The 22,897-nt window shown below is 38.1% G+C and overlaps 1 protein-coding gene across 1 annotated transcript in view; it reads left to right on the top strand.

Moving 5' to 3' along the window:
* Positions 1-7,406: 7,406 nt before the first annotated feature.
* YES1 (YES proto-oncogene 1, Src family tyrosine kinase) overlaps positions 7,407-22,897 on the top strand; it is an 89,548-nt gene continuing 74,057 nt past the window's right edge. Inside the window, exon 1 of the mRNA XM_087439031.1 lies at positions 7,407-7,490. Coding sequence (XP_087295157.1) covers positions 7,433-7,490 — 58 coding nt within the window. The 5' untranslated portion in view covers positions 7,407-7,432. The remainder of the gene's footprint in view (positions 7,491-22,897) is intronic.

Here is a 22,897-nt window from a genome sequence, read left to right as displayed (position 1 = left end):
TAAAGAAAAGGTAGAAAACCATGATAGATCAGATACATAGACTAAGAGGACACAGCTGACCAAGAGTTGAACAATTTTGTGTCTCTCTAATCAAAATATGCTATAGATTATAGAAGACTCTCAAAATATGTATTAGTGATTTACTCACTAAACAAAATTAATGTGATATTGTCAAAGATGAGCCATTATGAGTGGATAAGCAAAATGTGATATAAACATACAATGGAATATTAGTCAGCCTTTAAAAGGAATGAAATTCTGATATATGCTACAACATGGATGAACCTTGAAAACATTATGTTAAGTGAAATAAGCAAGACACAGAAGGACAAATGCTGTAGGGTTCCACTTCTCTGAGGCACCAAAGTAGTCAAATTCAGAGAGACAGAAAGTAGAAAGAATGGTGGTTGCCAGACGCCGGAGGGAGGAGGGAATGGCGAATTAGTGTTTAATGGGTACAGAGTTTTACTTCAGAAATATGAAAAAGTTCCAAAGGTAGATAGCAGTGATGATTGCACAACAATGTGAATGTACTTAATGCTTCTGAACTATACACTTAAAAATAGTTAAAATGGTAAATTTTATATTATGTATATTTTACCATAATAAAAAAATCAAAAAAAGAGCCATTAAGCTCAATACTTAATACATAACTATAAAGTTCCCTTAAATATATTTCCCTAACAATAGATAAAATTTGCAAAATTTCATAAATGAATGTAATATACTTCTCCAAAATGCAATATCAGTAAGGACAACAGCTTTCAAACATATCCAAATTAAAGTTGGAAAGAAGTAATTAAAAATAAAATTATAGGGCCGGCCCCGTGGCTTGGCGGTTGGGTGCGCGCGCTCTGCTGCTGGAGGCCGGGGTTCGGATCCCGGGCACACAGGGACGGGCTGCTTCTCCGGCCATGCTAGGGCTGCGTCCCACATGCAGCAACTGGAAGGATGTGCAGCTGTGACATGCAACTGTCTACTGGGGCTTTGGGGGGAACAAATAAATAAATAAAAAATCTTTAAAAATAAAATTATAACTTACATCTAAGGAATAGATGCAGGAGGAGGATGATACCTCTCTCAAAGAATAGGGAAATAAGGGATATTTTATTTTATACAAAAGTCAATCAGAACAGAAATTATAGTACAAAAATCTCTCCTTACACTTCTGCCATTATACAAATGGGATATTTAATTTTTTGTGTCATATTGAAAAATGAAGAATTATGAATATTAAAATTGCTATTGTTATTCTCTTTTTGAATGAATATTCTTTTTTTTTTAACTTTTTGTTTATTGCAGTAACATTGGTTTATAACATTGTAAAAATTTCAGGTGTACATCATTATACTTCTATTTCTGCATAGATTACATCATGTTCACCACCAAAATACTAATTACAACCCATCACCACACACATGCACCGAATTATCCCTTTCACCCTCCTCCCTCCTCCCTCCCCCCTTCCCCTCTGGTAACCACCAATCCAATCTCTGTCTCTATGTGTTTGTTTATTGTTGTTATTATCTACTACTTAATGAAGGAAATCATGTGGTATTTGACCTTCTCCCTCTGACTTATTTCACTTTGCATTATACCCTCAATGTCCATCCATGTTGTCACAAATGGCTGGATTTCATCGTTTCTTATGGCTGAGTAGTATTCCATTGTGTATATATACCACATCTTCTTTATCCATTCGTCCCTTGATGGGCACTTAGGTTGCTTCCAAGTCTTGGCTATTGTGAATAACGCTGCAATGAACACAAGGGTGCGTGTATCTTTACGCATTGGTGTTTTCAAGTTCTTTGGATAAATACCCAACAGTGGAATAGCTGGATCATATGGTAGCTCTATCCTTGATTTTTTGAGGAATCTCTGTACTGTTTTCCATAGTGGCTGCACCAGTTTGCACTCCCACCAGCAGTGTATGAGACTTCCCTTCTCTTCACATCCTCTCCAACACATGTTGTTTCCTGTCTTGTTAATTATAGCCATTCTGACAGGCGTGAGGTGATATCTCATTGTAGTTTTGATTTGCATTTCCCTGATAGTTAGTGATTTTGAACATCTTTTCATGTGTCTGTTGGCCATCTGTATATCTTCTTTGGAGAAATGTCTGTTCAGGTCTTTTGCCCATTTTTTAATTGGGTTGGTAGTTTTTTTGTTGGTGAGATGCATGAGTTCTTTATGTATTTTGGAGATTAAGCCCTTATCAGATGTATGGTTTGCAAATATCTTCTCCCAATTGTTAGGTTGTCTTTTCGTTTTGTTGATGGTTTCCTTTGCTGTGCAGAAGCTTTTTAGTTTGATGTAGTCCCTTTTGTTTATTTTTTCTATTGTTTCTCTTGCCCGGTCAGACATGGTGTTTGAAAAGATGTTGCTAAGACCGATGTCAAAGAGCGTACTGCCTGTGTTTTCTTCTAGAAGTTTCACAGTTTCAGGTCTTACATTCAAGTCTTTAATCCATTTGGAGTTAATTTTTGTGTATGGTGTAAGGTAAGGGTCTACTTTCATTGTTTTGCATGTGGCTATCCAGTTTTCCCAACACCATTTGTTGAAGAGACTTTCTTTTCCCCATTGTATGTTCTTGGCTCCTTTGTCAAAGATTAGCTGTCCATAGATGTGTGGGTTTATTTCTGGGCTCTCGATTCTATTCCATTGATCTGTGTGTCTGTTTTGTGCCAGTACCAAGCTGTTTTGGTTACTATAGCTTTGTAGTATATTTTGAAATCAGGGAGTGTGATACCTCCAGCTTTGTTCTTTTTCTCAGGATTCCTTTAGGTATTTGGGGTCTTTTGTTGTTCCATATAAATTTTAGGATTCTTTGTTCTATTTCTGTGAAAAATGTTGTTGCAAATTTGATAGGGATTGCATTGAATCTATAGATGGCTTTAGGAAGTATGGACATCTTAACTGTTAATTCTTCCAATCCAAGAGCACGGAATATCTTTCCATTTCTTTGTGTCTTCTTCAATTTCTTTCAGAAATGTTTTATAGTTTTCAGTGTACAGATCTTTCACCTCTTTGGTTAAGTTTATTCCTAGGTATTTTATTCTTTTTGTTGCAATTGTAAATGGGATGGTATTCTTAATTTCTCTTTCTGCTACTTCATTGTTAGTGTACAGAAATGCAACTGATTTTTGTATGTTGATTTTGTATCCTGCAACTTTACCATATTCGTTTATTACTTCTAAAAGTTTTCTGGTGGATTCTTTAGGGTTTTCTATATATAAAATCATGTCATCTGCAAATAGTGACAGTTTCACTTCTTCCTTTCCAATTTGGATCCCTTTTATTTCTTTCTCTTGCCTGATTGCTCTGGCTAGGACTTCCAGTACTATGTTAAATAGGGGTGGTGACAGTGGGCATCCTTGTCTGGTTCCTGTTCTTAGAGGGATAGCTTTCAGTTTTTCACCATTGAGGATGATATTAGCTGTGGGTTTCTCATATATGGTCTTTATTATGTTGAGGTACTTTCCTTCTATACCCATTTTATTCAGAGTTTTTATCATAAATGGATGCTGTATCTTGTCAAATGCTTTCTCTGCATCTATTGAGATGATCATGTGATTTTTATTCTTCATTTTATTAATGTGGTGTATTACGTTGATTGATTTGTGAACGTTAAACCATCCCTGCATCCCTGGAATAAATCCCACTTGATCATGGTGTATAATCTTTTTAACGTATTGTTGTATGCGATTTGCTAGTATTTTGTTGAGGATTTTTGCATGGATGTTCATCAGTGATATTGGCCTGTAATTTTCTTTTTTTATGTTGTCCTTGTCTGGTTTTGGTATCAGGATAATGTCAGCTTCGTAGAATGAGTTAGGGAGCTTCCCCCCACCTCAATTTTTTGGAAGAGTTTGAGAAGGATAGGTATTAAGTCTTCTTTGAATGTTTGGTATAATTCACGAGGGAAGCCGTCTGGTCCTGGACTTTTATTTTTGGGGAGGTTTGTGATTACTGTTTCGATCTCCTTACTGGTGATTGGTCTATTCAAATTCTCTACTTCTTCTTGATCCAGTTTTGGAAGGTTGTATGATTCTAAGAATTTATCCATTTGTTCCAGATTGTCGAATTGGTTGGCATATAGCTTTTCATAGTATTCTTTTATAATCTTTTGTATTTCTGAGGTGTCTGTTGTAACCTCTCCTCTTTCATTTCTGATTTTACTTATTTGTGCCTTCTCTCTTTTTTTCTTGGTGAGTCTAGCTAAAGGTTTGTCAATTTTGTTGATCTTTTCAAAGAACCAGCTCTTGGTTTTATTAATTTTTTCTATTGTTTTTTTGGTCTCTATTTCATTTATTTCTGCTCTGATTTTTATTACTTCCCTTCTTCTACTGATTTTGGGCTTTGTTTGTTCTTCTTTTTCCAATTCCTTTAGGTGCATTGTTAGATTGTTTATTTGAGATTTTTCTTGTTTGTTGAGATAGGCCTGTATTGCTATAAACTTCCCTCTTAGAACCGCTTTTGCTGTATCCCATAAATTCTGGCATGTCGTATTTTCATTTTCGTCTCCAGGTATTTTTTGATTTCTTCTTTGATTTCTTCGTTAACCCAGTCGTTGTTCAGTAGCATTTTGTTTAATCTCCACGTATTTGTGGCTTTTCTGATTTTCTTCCTATAGTTGATTTCTAGTTTCATACCATTGTGGTCAGAAAAGATGCTTGGTATTATTTCAATCTTCTTAAATTTATGGAGACTTGTTTTGTGGCCTAATATGTGATCAATCCTGGAGAATGTTCCATGTGCATTTGAAAAGAATGTGTATTCTTCGGTTTTTGGATGGAATGCTCTGTATATATCTACTAGGTCCATCTGTTCTAGTGTGTCATTTAAGGCCAATGTTTCCTTATTGATCTTCTGTTTGGATGATCTATCCATTGATGTAAGTGGAGTGTTAAAGTCCCCTACTATTATTGTGTTACTGTCTATTTCTCTTTTTATGTCTGTTAATAATTGCTTTATATATTTAGGTGCACCTACATTGGGTGCGTAGATATTTACAAGTGTTATATCCTCTTGTTGGATTGTTTCCTTGATCATTATGTAATGCCCTTGTCTCTTTTTACAGTTTTTGTTTTAAAGTCTATTTTGTCTGATATGAGTACTGCTACCCCAGCTTTCTTTTCATTGCCATTTGCGTGGAGTATCTTTTTCCATCCCTTCACTTTCAGTTTGTGTCTTTAGGTCTGAAGTGTGTCTCTTGTATGCAGCATATATATGGGTCTTGTTTTTTATCCAGTCAGCCACCCTATGCCTTTTAATTGGAGCATTTAGTCCATTGACATTTAAAGTAGCTATTGATAAGTATGTACTTACTGCCATTTTTTAACTTTTTTTTCTGTGTTTTAGTAGTCCTTCCCTGTTCCTTTCTTCTTCTATACAGAACTGATGGTCACTTTAGTTTGACCTCTGTCTGAAAGCTCTACTCTTTAACTCCCCTCCTCCCTCCTTTTATGTTTTTGATATCATATCTAACCTCTTTTTTGTGCATTTGTATCCATTACGTTCTTATCATGGAAATAGATAATTTTTCCTATTTGTGGTCTTCTCTTTTCCCCTTAAATCAGTCCCTTTAACATTTCTTGTAGCACTGGTTTCTTGGTGACAAACTCCTTTAATTTTTGCTTGTCTGGGAAATTTTTGATCTCTCCTTCCATTTTGAATGATAACCTTGCTGGGTAGAGTATTCTTCGCTGTAAGTTTTTTCTTTTTAGCACTTTAAATATATCGTGCCATTCTCTTCTAACCTGTAAGGTTTCTGCTGAGAAGTCAGCTGATAGCCTTATGGGGTTTCCTTTGTATGTAACTTGACATTCTCTTGCCGCTTTTAGGATTCTCTCTTTATCTTTAATTCTGGACATTTTGATTATGATGTGTCTTGGTGTGGGCCTCTTTGGGTTTATCTTGTTTGGGGCCCTCTGTGCTTCCTGTACCTGGATGTCTGTTTCCTTCCTTAGGTTAGGGAAGTTTTCATCTATTATTGCTTGAAATAGATTCTCTACCCCCTTGTCTCGCTCTACTCCTTCCGGGACACCTATAACATGGATGTTAGTGCGCTTGATGTTGTCCCAGAGGTCCCTTAGACCGTCCTCACTCTTTTTAATTCTTTTCTCTTTTACCTGTTCACCTTGGGTAATTTCTTCTAGTCTTTCGTCCAGCTCACAGATCCGTTCTTCTGTATCTTCTACTCTGCTTTTGAGTTCCTCTAATGAATTTTTCATTTCCAGTATTGTATTCTTTATTTCTGATTAGTTCTTTTTTATATCTTCCATTTCTTTGTTGACATTCTCATTGAGTTCATCTATTCTTCTCCCCAGATCAGTGAGCATCCTTAACACTCTTAGTTTGACCTCTCTGTCGGGTAGGTTGCTCATTTCTGTTTCACTTAGTTCCTTTTCTGGGGTTTTGTCCTGTTCCCTTACTTGGGATGTATTCTTTTGCCTCCTCATTTTGCCTCTTTCCCTGTGCTTGTGTCTATGTATTAGGTAGGTCAGCTACGTCTCCTGCTCTTGGATAGGTGACCTTATGTAAGTGATGCCTTAGGAGGCTTCCAGTGTGCTTCCCTCAGTTCTCCATGTTCCAGGGGTGACCCCTATGTGGGCTACATGTGTCCTTCTGTTGTGTCCTGTTTGCTCTCCCTGTAGGCGCCCAGGGAGGCTGAGTTATGCTCCTGGCCAGCTGTTGTAATGCTCAGCTGCTTGTAGTTGTTGTGGGCCCTTCAGTCTCTTTATCAGGTATGGGGAGCCCCAGCACAGTTGGCTGCAAGTTCTAATACCACATTTGTATTGCAGTATTTCTTTTAAGTGAGTAGGCCCCCAGCGTGGCAGGTTGTTAGGCTCAGGGCCTTACAATTGCTATAAGCCTCCAGGCTTTAGGTCTCTTGTCAGTTCTCTGAGGATTGCAGCTGGGTGGGGCTGGCCTCAGGCACAGGAGCACCCAATTGTTTCAGGCTTTGGAAGGTGGGGCAAACCCCTATGTGGGTCTTTGAGAAGCACAAGTCTTCTGCAGCTGACAAGCCCTGCCACACACAGGTCCACACACACAGTCAACACAGTCCTGCCCCGTGTGAGCGCCCTGACCTCCCCAAGCGGACCCAGTCTCTCCACGGCGGGAGCCTCACACACTCCGCCACCGCCCCACACTCTCTACCCGCTCCTTGTGCACACCCTGCCCTGCTAAAGTTGGCTCAGTTGCCAGGCTGCAGAGAATCCAGTCACCAATCTATGCAGGCCCACAAGTTGCCTGAGGGCTTGTTGTTGGGTGGGGCCAGTCTCTAGGGTGGGCTGCCTGCCCTGGCTGAGCTGGATTAAATCGGTGCTCTAGTGGGTGGGGCAGACCCTGGGCTAGCAGGCCTCAGGGAGAACTCCAATGGCGTCTGTGTCAGCACGCTCACACCAGGCCACAACAATGGCCGCCGCCAATGTCCCAGTCCCTGGAGAGGTCTCACCCCTCACCGAGATGCACTCACGGCCTATTAGGTGAGTCTCTTTTCACCACAGCACTGCGCACCTTTCTTTGTGGTGATTTTAGGATGCTTTCTGAAACGGGTGAGTTTGCATGCGGGCCCTTTAAGAGCCGGTTTTAGTTTCTTTGTGAACCGGGTTTTCTGGGGCTGCTCCCCAATGCTTTAGTAGCAGGCAAAGTCAGATATTATGCCGCTGGTGTCGATTGTGCTGGGTCCACAATATGCCCACAGCGGGGGCGCTCCCGGCTCAGGGCCCCGCGCCTCCAGGGAGGCTGCGTACCTGTGAGCTGCTCCCGGGGGCCGTGAAGCTGGCGGCTTGTGAAGGTGGCGTTTTTCCTCTCCAGAAGGGAGTTTCTGCCTCTTCCACCTCAGTTAGGATTGTCTGTTATTGCAGGAGTTCCTCTCATCCAGTTTTCAGTTCTGTCTCAGGGGTACTTTTTCCACGAGTAGTTGTAAATTGGCTGTGTCCACGGGAGGAGGCGAGTTCAGAGTCTGCCTACGCCGCCATCTTGACTTCCCCTCTGGAATGAATACTCTTCTACTGGAAAACTTCAAATCAAAAATATTTCCCATAATAATAAAGCTAGAATGTCCAATACATTTGTTCCCAGCTGCTCTTATAGGAGCTTTAACAGAGGCAGTTAGTGCTCCAGGACACCCATGTGCTTCTCCGTGTCCTCCAGGCTCCCCTGCCATTGGGCTGAGGCCAGGTGACTGGTTCTGGCTAATAGAAAGTAGCGGGGTGACATATATCACTTCCAGGCTGAAGCAGTTAAAAGCCAGTGGCCTCCTCCGTCTCTCTGTTGCCCTGTCCAGGTGACTTTGGTAGGTGAGAAGGTAATGGAGGTCACAGGATGCAGGCAGCCTGGATCTCCGAGACGCTGCTTGTAGACGGGCCTGGCCAGCCTGCACTGGACCTTCTGTGAGAAGTAAACTTTTATTTTTTAAGCCACTGAGATTGGGGGGTTTATTTGTTACCATAACATAACCACACTTACACTGACTAATACAGCAGGTAGCCTTCCAATGATAAAGTGGGAAACCATTATTAGCCACTCATTGGAAGAGTCAGTTCTACCTGTGACCACTTTTTAAAACTCCCAAGTAGGCTTCATTAAATACTAAGAAACGCTAGAGGGCACAATTGTGTTGTGGAAAACTTTGGCCAATATTGTAACTGAAGCAACGTGGGAATCCTGCAAAAATTAAACAATGCAACAGAAACATGGGTAGTGAAAATCATTAGCTTTGGAAACAGTTTCTTTGTAAATCTGTTAGTTACATTTCCCTATTTGGGATCATTGAATTAAAAGAGAATTTACAACACTTTAATTTTAATGTAAAACCAATAAGTTCCAAAAACATGGCAAGCATATACACTTACAAATATGAACTCTTACATTGGAAAACTAGTGAGAGTGTTCTCCGTGTAAGAGAAGAGTTTGTTTTCCATCTGTGTTTTTTTCTTTCTTCAGACATGCCTGTCTCCTGGCCATGATGGTTAGGCCGTGGAATCCATACGTGTTCTAACCTGGTCACTTGAGAAAGCTCAAGTTTCTAAGGTCTAGTCATTATAAGAGGTGACCAGATGTTCCAAATATCAAGCTGTGACAGGAAGCTCCCACCCACTCCAAATGTCATGCTGAGTTCTGAGCAGACTTCCCTTTCCTGTTTCCTTTTTCCCCTCTCTCTAATTTTTTTTCTTCAAAGTCTATTCAAAAGCTGCTGCCAAAACTGTCTTCCTCTATTGTTGTTCCGATGACATCATTCCCTTCCCTAACTCCCCCTTGTCTTTAGTCTCATGGTCAAAGCTTGCCTTCATTTCCTTGGACTGCCTCCCTGCCTGCTCTACTTCATTTTCCCCTTATTTCCTGCGTTTTCCTCACCAATTACTGTACAGGATTGTCACCTCTGATGTCCCAGTGTTGAGGGATCTATTCATTCACATTCATATTTACTTTTTTGTGTGTGTGTGAGGAAGATCAGCCCTGAGCTAACATCCATGCTGAATCCTCCTCTTTTTGCGGAGGAAGGCCGGCTCTGAGCTAACATCTATTGCCAATCCTCCTCCTTTATTTTTTTCCCCAAAGCCCCAGTAGATAGCTGTATATCATAGTTGCACATCCTTCTAGTTGCTGTATGTGGGATGCTGCCTCAGCATGGCCGGAGAAGCAGTGCGGTGCTGAGCACCCGGGATCCGAACCCGGGCCGCCAGTAGCAGAGCACGCGCACTTAACCGCTAAGCCACGAGGCCAGCCCTATATTTACTTCTAACAAAGAGAGTCCTCCCATTCCTCCATCCCAGACTTTCCCAGGTCTCTTCCAAACCAATTTCACTTATATATCCATTGCTCTAGAACATCTTAAGCACCTTCCACGTGCATGGCATCGTTCTGGGTGCTGTAAGAGGGGGTATAAAAGAAGTGAAAGACCTGATCCTTACACTGGAAATTATTGGAAAGCCATTCAAGTGGGGGCTTTTGGAAACCAACTGGACTTTATTCTCCTTTAGAGACTGAGGGGATGAAATAGGAGGGGAAAATGATGCAATGATACCAAATAACTACACCATCAGAGTGGCAGACTTGGGGTAATTCTTGTCAAGATGATACAATACTTTTGGGCCAGCCCGTAGCTTAGCGGTTAAGTGCCCGCGCTCTGCTACTGGTGGCCTGGGTTCGGATCCCAGGCGCGCACCGATGCACTGCATCTCCAGCCACGCTGAGGCCGCGTGCCACATACAGCAACTAGAAGGATGTGCAACTATGACATACAACTATCTACTGGGGCTTTGGGGAAAAAAAGGAGGAGGATCGGCAATAGATGTTAGCTCAGAGCCGGTCTTCCTCAGCAAAAAAAAAAAAAAAGGAGGATTAGCATGGTTGTTAGCTCAGGGCTGATCTTCCTCACACACACACAAAAAGATACAATACTTTCAATAAAAAAACTTCTTATATAATAAAATTTTTATTAAATAAAAAATACTTTCAATAAAAAAAGATTTGAGTCTTAAATTGGTGTTAAGGATATGAATCCTACACCAAATTACAAAAACTATTTTTATTTCCACTGTATACCACGCTCGTATAAAAAAAAATTTTTTTGAGTGTTTAAGACACGAGAATAAACACTATCATATCAACAGGGAAAATATGTTATAGTAACATAGAAAAAGGCAGTGTCAAACCCAAAACTCTAACTTTAATTTGAGGAAAGCTGTCATCTAGAGTATGTGATATTATTTAATGAACCAAACTACCTTAAATAATACTCGAGGACCGGCCCCATGGCTTAGTGGTTAAGTGCGCGCGCTCCGCTGCTGGCGGCCCGGGTTCGGATCCTGGGCGCGCACCAACACACTGCTCCTCCGGCCATGCTGAGGCCGCGTCCCACATACAGCAACTAGAAGGATGTGCAGCTATGACAGACAACTATCTACTGGGGCTTTGGGGGAAAAAATAAATAAATAAAATTATAAATTAAAAAAATAATAATAATAATAATACTCGAGTATAAAATTAGTTACTGTGATTATAATCCCTGGTGGTATTGTGATATATAGAAGGTCCACTTTGCATTCCTATTAATAGCAAATTTTGAGATTTTAAAGTGGGATAAATACTACCTAGTAATCACATATATTGAAGGAAAATCACTTTTTTTTTTTTGGTGAGGAAGACTGGCCCTGGGCTAACATCCGTGCCCATCTTCTTCTACTTTATATGGGATGCCTGCCACAGCATGGCTTGACAAGCGGTGTGTCGGTGCGCGCCGGCGATTCCAATCTGCGAACCCCGGGCCGTGGAAGCAGAGTGCGTGCACTTAACCACTGTGCCACCGGGCCAGACCTGGAAAATCACTTCTTAAGAGAGAGACTATGCTGATATTTTTTACTTAGGAGTTTGGAATTTATTATAATGTAGTTTGGTGTATTAGAAAGCACACTAACTTAAAAGTTGCTAGCTCAGTTGTTCATTTGATGCTTGGTGTTTGGCGTGCTAGTTTGAACTCTCATTCCTCAGTTTCCTCACCTGTAAAATGGGGGTCGTAACATCCATTTACTCACTCTTCAAGACTGTTGCCAGAATCAAATGTGGTAGTATATTCAAGTAATTTGAAAAGTATAAAGTGTTATTCTATATAAGGTATTATTGTTGTTATACTTACACCACTGAGATTTAAAGATGTTGTGATGCAAACAAATTATATACTGTATTGATTGAGTCAACTAAAAGTTCATGTCATCTTTAGTTGTTTATGGAAACTGTTTTAGACTTGCAGGTTTATAAGGCAACAAAATTAACAAATATTGAATGAAAATCTGCCTTCTGCTATTATAACTTCTCCAAATGTTTCATTTCAAATCAAGTTAACATTTGTACATAAGAAAAAATTAGTTATTCTCAAATCTTGTATATTTCTAGGGTTACAGAATTCTAATATCCTACATTATACATTTTTTCTGACACAATACTAAGTATTCTCCAAATTTTTATCTGTGCTTACTATGTATCAGGCATTATACTAGGAGTTAAAGATAGAAATATAAATGAATGTACTAGTCCTGGAAGAGTAGTCTTCTTTCACTTGAGTGTTTAAAATTAAAAATATAACTTGACATTTTAAAAGAATATTTAGGTGATAGAATCAAAGAAGTAGTAGTGGTATGCCACATTCATTAAATTTTTATTAATATTCCTTATTAAATAGTAGCCGTCACTGACTGAGTGCCTACAAAAGCCATGCAGTGTGCTAAGTGCTTTATGCTGTTACTTCATTTAATTCTCATAACAGCTCTATGAAGGAGGAACAATCACGATTCCCAATTCATGGATAAAGAAACTGACACTAAGAGAAGTAACTTGTCAAGGTCACACATCTGGTAGCTGGAATTTGAACCTGAGCAGACGTGCTCCTCATCACCATGTGGCACTACCTCAACAAAAGGAACTTGTGTAAATATATGTTTAGAACTATATATATAGACCATGATGTTTCAGTGGAATAGGTTTGGGATATTCAACTGATAACATTACTTGTGAATGGTCAAGTTTTGTGATGGCTAATTTTATGTGTCAACATACCTGGGCCATGGCGTGCCAAGATATTTGGTCAAACTTTATTCTGGGTATGTCTGTGAGGATGTTTCTCAGTGAGATTAACATGGGTAGACTGGATAAAGCAGATTGCCCTCTCTCATGTGGGTTGACCTCATCCAATCAGTTGAAGGCCTGAATAGAGCAAAAAGACTGACCCTCCCCCAAATAAGGGAGAATTCCTCTTGCCTGACTGACTTCAAACTGGAACATTGGCTTTTTCCTGTCCTCAAACCAGAACTGAAATATTGGCTCTTCCTGGATCTCAGGCCTTCAGACCCACACTGGAAGTTCACCATTGGCTCTTCCGGGTCTCCAGCTTGCTGACTCAGCCATGGGACTTGTCAGCCTCTGTAATTGCATGAGCCAATTCGTTATAAGTCAATCGATCTCTCTCTCTGTCTCTCTCAGTATGTACACACACACACACGCACACATGCACACATCCTCTTGGTTCTGTTTCTGTTTCTCTGGAGAACCTTGACTAATACAAGCTTCTTAAGGTCCACCAAAGAAAATTTCCAAAAAGCAAAGGGGATTGGAAAAATAATGGTTCTATAACATTTTACAGTTCATGTCTGAATAGGATAAAAACAAATGTTTTTTTCCAGTCATAATTCTTATCACGTTCTAGTTGTTTGACTTTGAGTAATTCACTTAATCTATCTGAGACTCATTCATTCATTCATTTAACAAATGCTCAAATGCTTGCAGAATGCCTTTTCTGTGCTAGGCACTGAAAGTACTGTGTTAAGTACTAAAGGTGTCAGGGTAGATAAGATAAAGGCCCCACCCTTGAAAAGTTCAGTAGAGTGAGAGTTGGAGGCATTTGATAGAAAAACTCACGTTCAAAGTCAAGAGTTGTAAATGTTGAATCATCAGGCACCTTTATCTCCTGCTCTACCCCTGCACAAACCCTCTCCTGGCATCATTAGCGCTCTATCTTCACACACATTTTGAGCTCTGAAACTCTGCCTAAGCCATCATGTTCCCTTAGACGAATGCCTTTATGGAATTGTCTTTCCCAATTATGTCCCACTACCTTTTCAAAGCCCTTTTCCACTGCCTTAGTCTAAGATCTTCCTCTACTCTAAATTCCCAAGGATTTTATTTTCTATGCTCTTCATTAGCATGTATCAAATACGAGCTATTATTCATCTTTGTACATTATATTCTATTTGTTAAGCCTCTAAAAGCAGATATATTCTTCTATTTCTTCGTTTCATTCAATATAGTAAGCATTTCTTGAGTAACAAGAGTAATTGTCTACTGTTGCCTCAGTCAGAGAAACTAGGAAATCACTTCATTTCAATGTCCTGATTTTTCATAAGCTAGACAATGAAGAAAATACTCGATAATGGAAATTTTAGGTAAAACATTTTTGGTTTCCAAGTGGGGAAAAAAGACCAAATAAGTTACAAATATAATAATTTGTTTATAATGTCGTTATGACAATAAAGAAATTCATCAACATCTACTACTGAGATTAAATATCTTCTGTTCATGACAAATATCCAAAAGTACTCCTTTATGTAAAGATTCTAATCTATGATCAATAATTAAATTCTAACTTTTGAAAAATGCCTAAGCCATATACAGTTTGCAGTTGAAATTATTGACGCATGGCTAAGGAACTGCACTCTCTAAGAAAAAGGGCAGGGCTGGGAGCACCTTTTTAATTTGGAGGCAGTGGAGAAAAGTGATTATGAATCAGACTCGGATTAAAATACTGATGCCACCTGTTATAACTGCACAAACTTGGGCCCATTAGCCTTGCTAAGTCTCAGTTTCCTCATCTTGAAAATTCATAAATTAGAATTTTATTCTCTATCTTTTTATTTGGTATAAATTGAAAATATATTTGTCACAAAAGAATATTTCTGACTCTCAGGAGATTTTTAACTTCATTAATATCTAAATTTATAAGATTGTTTTGAGGGATTAAATGAGTTATGATGATGTAAAGTACTAGTAATTTGCCTGGCACTTAGTCATTGTGAAATAAATGGTACTTGCCTTAGAAAATAAATGGCCAGAAATCTTGTATGTGGCTAATCACACTAAATTCTTCACCCTGGTTCTGCATTATTCCTACTCAGCTAAAATCTCTGTTAAAATGTGTTCTTCCTATACCTTGAAGAAGTTTGTAATCTGATTTTTCCAAAGTAGGTTTTATAGGTTAGAAGTTCATCCCTCATTTTATGCTTTATACAAGTGCTTTTTCTTTACATCACTTACATTCTTTGTGGCAATCAAATATCTCAAGCATTGCTCCAAGGATAGGATTATAAAAAAACAAACAAGCTCAACCAGGGTCTCCATTCCTCTTTAAGTTCCACGATGAATTTGCAAAATTCTATCTGAATAGCTAAATTGTTCTGGGCCCATTAGGCATTAGCAGCAGGATTTAAATTTAATAATTTATAGCAAAGCATTAAAAAGGAAATGTGAAAAATGTGTATGTGACTGTAAATAAAAAGAAAATATTCAAGATTTGAGCTGAACCAAAGGCAAAAGAATAAAAGTTCCTGTAGTTAAACTACATCTTCTAAATATTCTGTAAGAGTAAAATATAGCCCTCATAGCAAATGGAAGCTAAGGAATAGGAACGTCTGGGTAGATAGATTACATTTATTTCAAATAATCGCCACAACAAAAAACATACTAAATACATGTATACCGTGTATGGGGGTGCATTTGGGGAGAGAACAACACTTCAAAGCCATTTAGTGGGAAAAACTACCAAGCTTGGCTCAGAGAATCTGGGGCTTAACTCAAGCTGGATCTTTTTTTTTTTTTTTTTGTGAGGAAGATTAGCCCTGAGCTAACATCTGATGCCAATCCTCCTCTCTTTGCTGAGGAAGATTGGCCCTGGGCTAACATCCGTGCCCATCTTCCTCTACTTTATATGGGACGCCGCCACAACATGGCTTGACAAGCGATGCATTGACGTGCACCCAGGATCCCAAACTTCAGACCCCGGACCGCCTAAGCGGAGCACACACACTTAACCGCTACACCTCCAGGCTGGCCCCAACAAGCTGGATCTTTTAATACCAAATTATTTTAACTGAATTTCAGTTTTAGAAAAGGGGAATAATGTCACAGATTGTGGTGAAGACTAATTTAAATGAGTTAGCATATAAATCAGGGCAAGCGCCTAGTAAAGAACAAACACTCGACAAATGATAGTTTCCAGTTTTTATTGCCAAGAGACTGGAAGCTCCTTGAGAAGCAGGGATCATTTCAAAATAATTTTTGTGTATGTTGAACTAATAGAAGAGTGAGTATGTGTGTGTGCACAGAATACAGCTAGGATCAAAAAGAAAAAAGATAGGGAGACAGGGAATGTGGCATTTGTTGTTGTTTTAATTGCACTGACTTAAGCCACGCATCTAAATTCTGTTTCTCATTTCTCATGCATCTTATTATCATTTGCCTTCCTTGGAAGCTAATTAGAACAATTCTGATCTGAGGAAAAACACGAGACATTTTTGTGGCCAAATTTAACTGAACTAAAGGTGAAGAAATCTTTATATTAATAGAATGAAACAAAGGAATTATAGGAGTTTTATTTTTATTTAAGGGAAGATTATTTATTGCAGAGAGATCTTTTTTTGTGTGTGTGTCAAGTTTCTACTACTCAGCCAAACCTTGAGATCTACAGAAGGCCCTGGGTAGAGAGTTGATGGTCTGAAGTGATGTGTTGACTATCCCTCCCCCATCCCTTTCAATGCTTTCTCAAATGTGGTTTATTTAATATCAAGGAAACTTTTTTTTTAACCAATATTCACCACCAAAAATACATAATTTTATAATATTAAATGGAGGAGGGCTACAAGATTGTAGGTCAATTCAAAACTTTTAAAAATTTATTGTCAGAATTCTAGATAGAATGACATAGTAGTTAAGAGAGTTAGCTCTAAAATTAAACTGTTTGGGTTCAATTTCCAGCTCCATCACTTCTAGTTACACATTTTTGTCTTAATTATTAATTTCTCTTTCCCTCATTTTCTTTGCCTATAAAATGGGAAGGATTATATAATTGTACTGCCTCATAGTTTGCGATGAGGATTGAGTTAATACAGAGTTCAGAACAGCCTCTGACACACAGTAAGTGTTCAAAGAATGTTAGCTGCAAGTATTACAAGATCAATGGAGATTTTGCTACTACCAAATTCAATAGTATAAATTGACAGAATTTTATTGAAGGAGGGACGTTACAAATCAGCCAATACAGTGGGTTTTAAACTTTTTTATTGTAACCCACAGAGAAAAAATATATTTTATATCATGACTTAGTATGTACATATATATAAGGGAAACAAGAGTTTGGTGAAAAAAATACTTATTATATGCAGTACACTCTAATATTTCTTTGTTTCATTTTTTAAAAGATGCTGGTTGCCATCCACTAAATTGATTTTGCCGCTCACTAAGGAATTGCAACCCACAGTGTGAAAAATGTTGATCTAAAAAATCCCTTCACTTTACAGTGGAGAAAACTGAAGTCTTAAGAACTTCAGAAACTGACTTAAGATTACGTAGCTAGGAAATGTGATACACCACGTTAATAGAATGAAGGATAGGGCCGGCCCCTGGCTTAGCAGTTAAGTGCGCGCGCTCCGCTGCTGGCGGCCAGGGTTTGGTTCCTAGGCGCGCACCGCCCCGACCCGCAGCTTCTCCAGCCATGCTGAGGCAGTGTCGCACATACAGCAACTAGAAGGATGTGCAGCTATGACATACAACTATCTACTGGGGCTTTGGGGGAAAAAAAATAAATAAAAATTAAAAAAAAAAGAATGAAGGATAAAAATTATATGATCCTTTCAAATAGATGCAGAGAAAGCATTTGATAGAATTCAACACACTTTCATGATAAAAGCTCTCAACAAATTTCGTATAGAAGGAACACACCTTAACATAATCAAGGCCAAATATGAAAAACCCACAGCTAACATCATACTCAGTAGTGAAAAGCTAATAGCTTTTCCTCTAAAATCAGGAATGAGGCAAACGTGCCCTCTCACAACTCCTATTTGACATGGTGCTGGGAGTCCTAATCAGAGCAATTAGGCAAGAAAAAGAAATAAATGTAATTTCCAATGGAAAGAATAGAATGCTGAGACAACAGACTAGCCATTCAGAAAAAACAGAAAAAGTAGATCACTACTTCATATCCTACAACATCAAACGTATTCAAATGGATTAAATTTTTTTCATGTGAAAGAAAATCACAGAAATACTGGAAAAAATATTTACATAATTTTAGAATTGGAAAGGAAATGCTAAGACTGACAATTTAAAAGAAAGCAAAAAGAAAGAGATTGATAAATTGACTAAAATATTTTTTAGTTTCTCTGTATTAAAAGAAAAGCAAATAAAGTTAAATGACATGAAAACTTTGGGGAAATGTTGCCGTTGTTTATGAAAAATAAAGAATTCAAATTTTTTAAATATAAAAAAACACCTACATATCCATAAAGAAAAGATAATCACACCTAAATGCAAAGTTGGTAAAGGACAATTCACAAAATTAGAAATATGAATGGCCAATACATTTGCACAAAATCTTCAAGGGAAATTTTCCTTTCGCCAAATGGATAGTCGCTTGTCCCAGTATCCTACTTTTTCCATTCGAAATTACATAATAGTGTTGATTTGCTTATATTTATGTACTTTGTATTTATTCCTTTAATCTATTCTATGTAGCATAAATGGTGATGGATGTTCTAACTAACCTTATTGTGATAATCATGTCACAATTTATACGTGTATCAAACCATCATGTTGTACACCATAAACTTACACAATGCTATATGTCAATTATATCTCAATAAAGCTGTGGAAAAAAAGATTACATTGCTACATAAGGGCATAAAGTTCTGGAACTAGATTTTCTTTTAATTGAGATATAATTTACATACCATAAAATTTACCCTTAAAGTGTACAATTAATTCAGTGTTTTTTAGTACATTCCAAAGTTGTGCAACCATTTCCACTATCGAATTCCAGAACATTTTCACCCCAAAAGAAACTCCATAACCCACTACCAGTGGGATCAGAATTAATATTTACTCCAAGTCCAAAGATCTTTCCACTGTCATAGCTTTATGTGGATTTTCAAACTGATTCTCTTAAGGTAAGTAAAATTTAATAAGTGTTTATTTGCCTAAATGACCCAATTTATCAAATACTTGCTAAGACTTTGCATAATTCTGTGCTGTTAACCATCTCAAGATTTTAGATAAATTTCTGCATTCTTTGGTTTTTTAAAAAAAAATATCTACCAGATTCTTGAGGGTACATGACAAACACTTCGGAACGCATCCTATGTACTCTAAACAGACTCAGGAAATGCTTTGTTCTCTGAATGTATAGCTCATCATCTCAAAGGAAGTGAGTGATTTTTACAGAGAACATGTGAGACTTGGAGCATTTCACAAGAGGAGGAATTTTTTTTTTTCTATTTCAAGGTTTTCAAATAAAATCCACAACTAGACAATTGGTCCTTAAGAGGTCTAAGGAGAATCTAAATATTTTCCTGAACAGGAGTTCAAATAAATTTTAAAAGTGCCTCACCATCATATAAACCAAATTTTCCAGTCTGTGGTTTCCAAAACATCCATTCCTTGGTCTCTGGCTTTGCTTCTACTTTAACTTGTTGGAATTAATTTTACATAAAATGAGCATGAGTGCCAATTTTTTATTTTATTCCACAATTATCAGGTCTCCAAAAGAAAAATCTCTACTTTAAAGTTAGTCATATTTAGATTATTTAAATAGCATCCTCTAAAGTGTGAGTCATTGTATGTTCTTTGATTCTTCAATGCACGGTTGTTGATTCTTTAGTAAACATGGTTTCAAGTATTCAGGACATAGGCCCATGCAAATTAATTACCAGAACTCAGGGCTCAAATAATTTGAAATGGTTGTAGATTAGTCCACTATAAAGCAATGAAAATTATGGTAATGACAATAAAGCTAAAAGATATATTTTTTTAAAAAAATAGTGGCTAGTACTTTTAAGTAAAAAATTTTTTAAAAAGCAAATTAGGTGTAAACTGTAAAAACTGATTTTATTAGTCTGTAATGAAAATTTCCAAAAGAAAATGATGAATTTTAACATTGAATCTGGTAGGATATTAACTCCTTTTTCTCTGAAAAAAAAAATCCTAATAAAATCTTTGAAAATCTGTTAATATTTACATTCCTTGGATTTCAATACAAGGAAAGTGTCCTGCCATTAATTTCCAGTTCTCCAAGTTAATAAAGTCATAAGATCTCTTTTAATACAATATCAACTAAAATATACAGAATTTATCAGGAGATAGTCTATAAATATGTTATGAATGAATAAGCTGATTTTAAAAATATGAAACAACCTTTCCTAGCGTTGGGTTATTATTAACCGTTTACTGCATCTAATCACCGAGTTATGGTTACCATGGAAGGCTTAACTTCAATTAGCTAGCCTTGGCAGATTAAAATGTAAACCTTAACATTGCCTTAACTTATTTAGTATTTTGTAAGGTAATTATTTATGCTGTACATAGAGTCATTTCTCAGATGTTTGGTTTCTTGTCTGAAACCATGGTTTGGGGGAAGGTGTCGTTTGAAGATGCCAAATACTAATCACCAGAAAGTTATATTTAATACACGTTGTTTTTTCTAAATGGAATTCATTCTTTTTAGGCTAGTCTTATACATCTTTTTAAGTTTGCCCCCAACCCTTTCTTAGGCATATAAAACTATAAAATAAAAAATTTTCTATGAATTTGTAGTATTCCACATTTCTTATTTATATACTTCTAATTATAAAGACAATTTACCAATTTTAATTATTCCAGAATTTAGAGAAATAAATTCTGTTTTACCCGGTCATTGAAATGACACTTACAAATAATTTCTTTTCTGCAGTCACAATGACTTTCAGTAGAATAGGTTTTGGAACATTTCCTCTTATTAGTTGTGAGTTACATAACCTCTCCGAGCCTGAGGAATCCAATCTGTAGATGGGGAAAATACTACCAACCTCCCGGGGGATGATGGGGATTCAGTGAATGATGCAGGTAAGGCACCTGGCATATGGGCGAGGGCTCCAGAAAAGACAGCCATTGTTGTTATCAATTCTAGTATCTGTATTGCCAGTCTCATTAATTCATTCACATGACCCAAAACGTTTTGTCAAAGCATAGATCTTATGTTACATATTTGTTGCATATGTTATTCCCTTAGAAAGAAGAAAAATTAAGTAGCCATTTCAAGAACTCAAAAGCCCTATTCATCTAAGTCAAAGAAGCATAAATACACTTTGCTAAGGTTTACATCATATATTAAGATCAGGTCAGATTTTAATTTGCTCAGACACAAACGTGAAAAATAATGATCTATACCACCAAAACACAAAAACAAGGTTTAGCTTTAAAAAGGATATTAAAACTGGTTTTCAAAACCATAGATTCATTCTAAACACATTTTTTTAAAACCCCAACCACAATGTTAGCTTGCAGAATATCTAATAATAAAAAGTTCCCTAATACCAACCCTTTATGTTTCATGACCTGATGTCAGTTCAATTAAGAGATGAGAGCATGCCTGATTTATAGTTTCTTTTCTAACACTCGGATGTAGGTAAACATTCTAACTTTAACTTCTTGCCTTCAAGCAAAGTTATGTTCTACTTTTCATAACCCATTTGTGAAGATTTCCAGGAAGTAGCAATCTGGTAGCAATTTTAGTCGTGTTTAAACTCAATGTCAGAGACACTGACATATTATGAGCACACATCAGCCTAATGTATCAGAAAAGTAAAGGCCAACACTTGGTAATGGCCACAGGAATCGCAAATATTGATCTTGGGAGGAAATTACAAGCCTATAGGGCAGAGACGTATCAACATCTAACACCAGTTTCAGGTGTTTGCTGCCTGAATTGTTGTGTTGAGAAGGATTTTGAAGATGGATTTAGTGCTCTGGAAAAAGGAGTGTGTGCTATATTGTGATCTAAAAGCAATGACTGCCCTGGGCAGGCAGGAGGAGGGACTGACTTGCCAGCTGTATTCTAGGATTGGGGTCTTACATGTGGCTCAAGGCAACTGGAGTCAGCGTTGGGGTCCTACAATCTCTTATCCCTGCTTCTCACTGTGTATCTGCTTTATCCTCTCTCTGAAAACCAGCTCCCCCACCCCATGCCCACCCCCATTGTGTGCAGGAGATGCTGCCCTTATAGCACTTGAGTTTACTGTCAGCAGTCCAAGTAAGCAGCAGAGACTAAGTAGTGTTTCTTATTTGCAAAGAATAGAGAAGGTCTCAACTTAAGAAGAGAATTTAATTTTGGAAGTTCAGAGAATGGACAGGAAGGTTGGTGGAGCAGGCTCAGGCAGGAACTAAGGAAGGCAGGGCAGAGTCCAGGTCCCACCATAGGGATAATCTGCTTAGCATGCAGGCACCATCAGCACTGGACACTTGTTGCCTACTGCTACTGGACTCCCCTACTCCTGGACACTCATCTTCCGCTCCTGGACTCTCAACTCCACCACAGCCACCGTGAGTAATCTCTGAGTCACCTTTGTGTCACTCCCTCAAGATTCAAAATTCAAGCTGGAGCCTGGGAGTGGCAGTACAGATCACAAGGCTACACTCCAGCTATTGGTAGAGGCCTGGTTCTCAGAAAAGAGGAACTTGAGCTCAACAGCCATCCTCAAAAGGTGTCCATTGCATGCTATATTCTGCCAAGTGGGAGGCATGTCAGAAGATGCCAGGTGCCACCCAGCTTAGAAAGTGCTGTCACAGAACAGAGTGAGAAACCAAGTTGAGAATATGAAAATTTACAGTTATAGGTGAGATACCTCCTTAGGAATTGGCAGAGTAGGTACCAGGAGGAGCTAGAGCTGAAACTAGGGACTCTATAAGATATAACAGGCCTGGGACCAAACTGTGGGAGAAGTAGAAAGAATTGAAGTCAGAGAAATAAACCAAGAGATGACCTCAAAGTAGATTCCAACAGCAAAGATTAGACTTCCAAAAAATAGTCCCGGAGCGGGAGAAGCACACCAGGCAAAGGGTGGAATTCTAACATTGTGGACTGGGTAGCCAAGAAGTCAGTAGCTGGAGAGGGCAACAAAACAGAGCAAAATAATGGGCTGGATTTGCTGCTGCTCATATAAGAATGCCATTTGTTACATCTATTCATTGTAGGATGTGTCCTTACATATCCAATGAATTGGTTTTCTTACACAGACATTGCCCAGTTGAGGGGAAGTAAAAATGGAAGCACCAGTCCTTGAGGCAGTGAAGCATCAGGAGCATTCCGAAATTGATG

The sequence above is a fragment of the Ceratotherium simum genome, chromosome 14, assembly GCF_057802395.1.
Source record: "Ceratotherium simum simum isolate JZ-2026a chromosome 14, ASM5780239v1, whole genome shotgun sequence".
Classification (NCBI taxonomy): Eukaryota; Metazoa; Chordata; class Mammalia; order Perissodactyla; family Rhinocerotidae; genus Ceratotherium; species Ceratotherium simum.
This window is presented reverse-complemented; position numbering and strand designations above follow the sequence as displayed.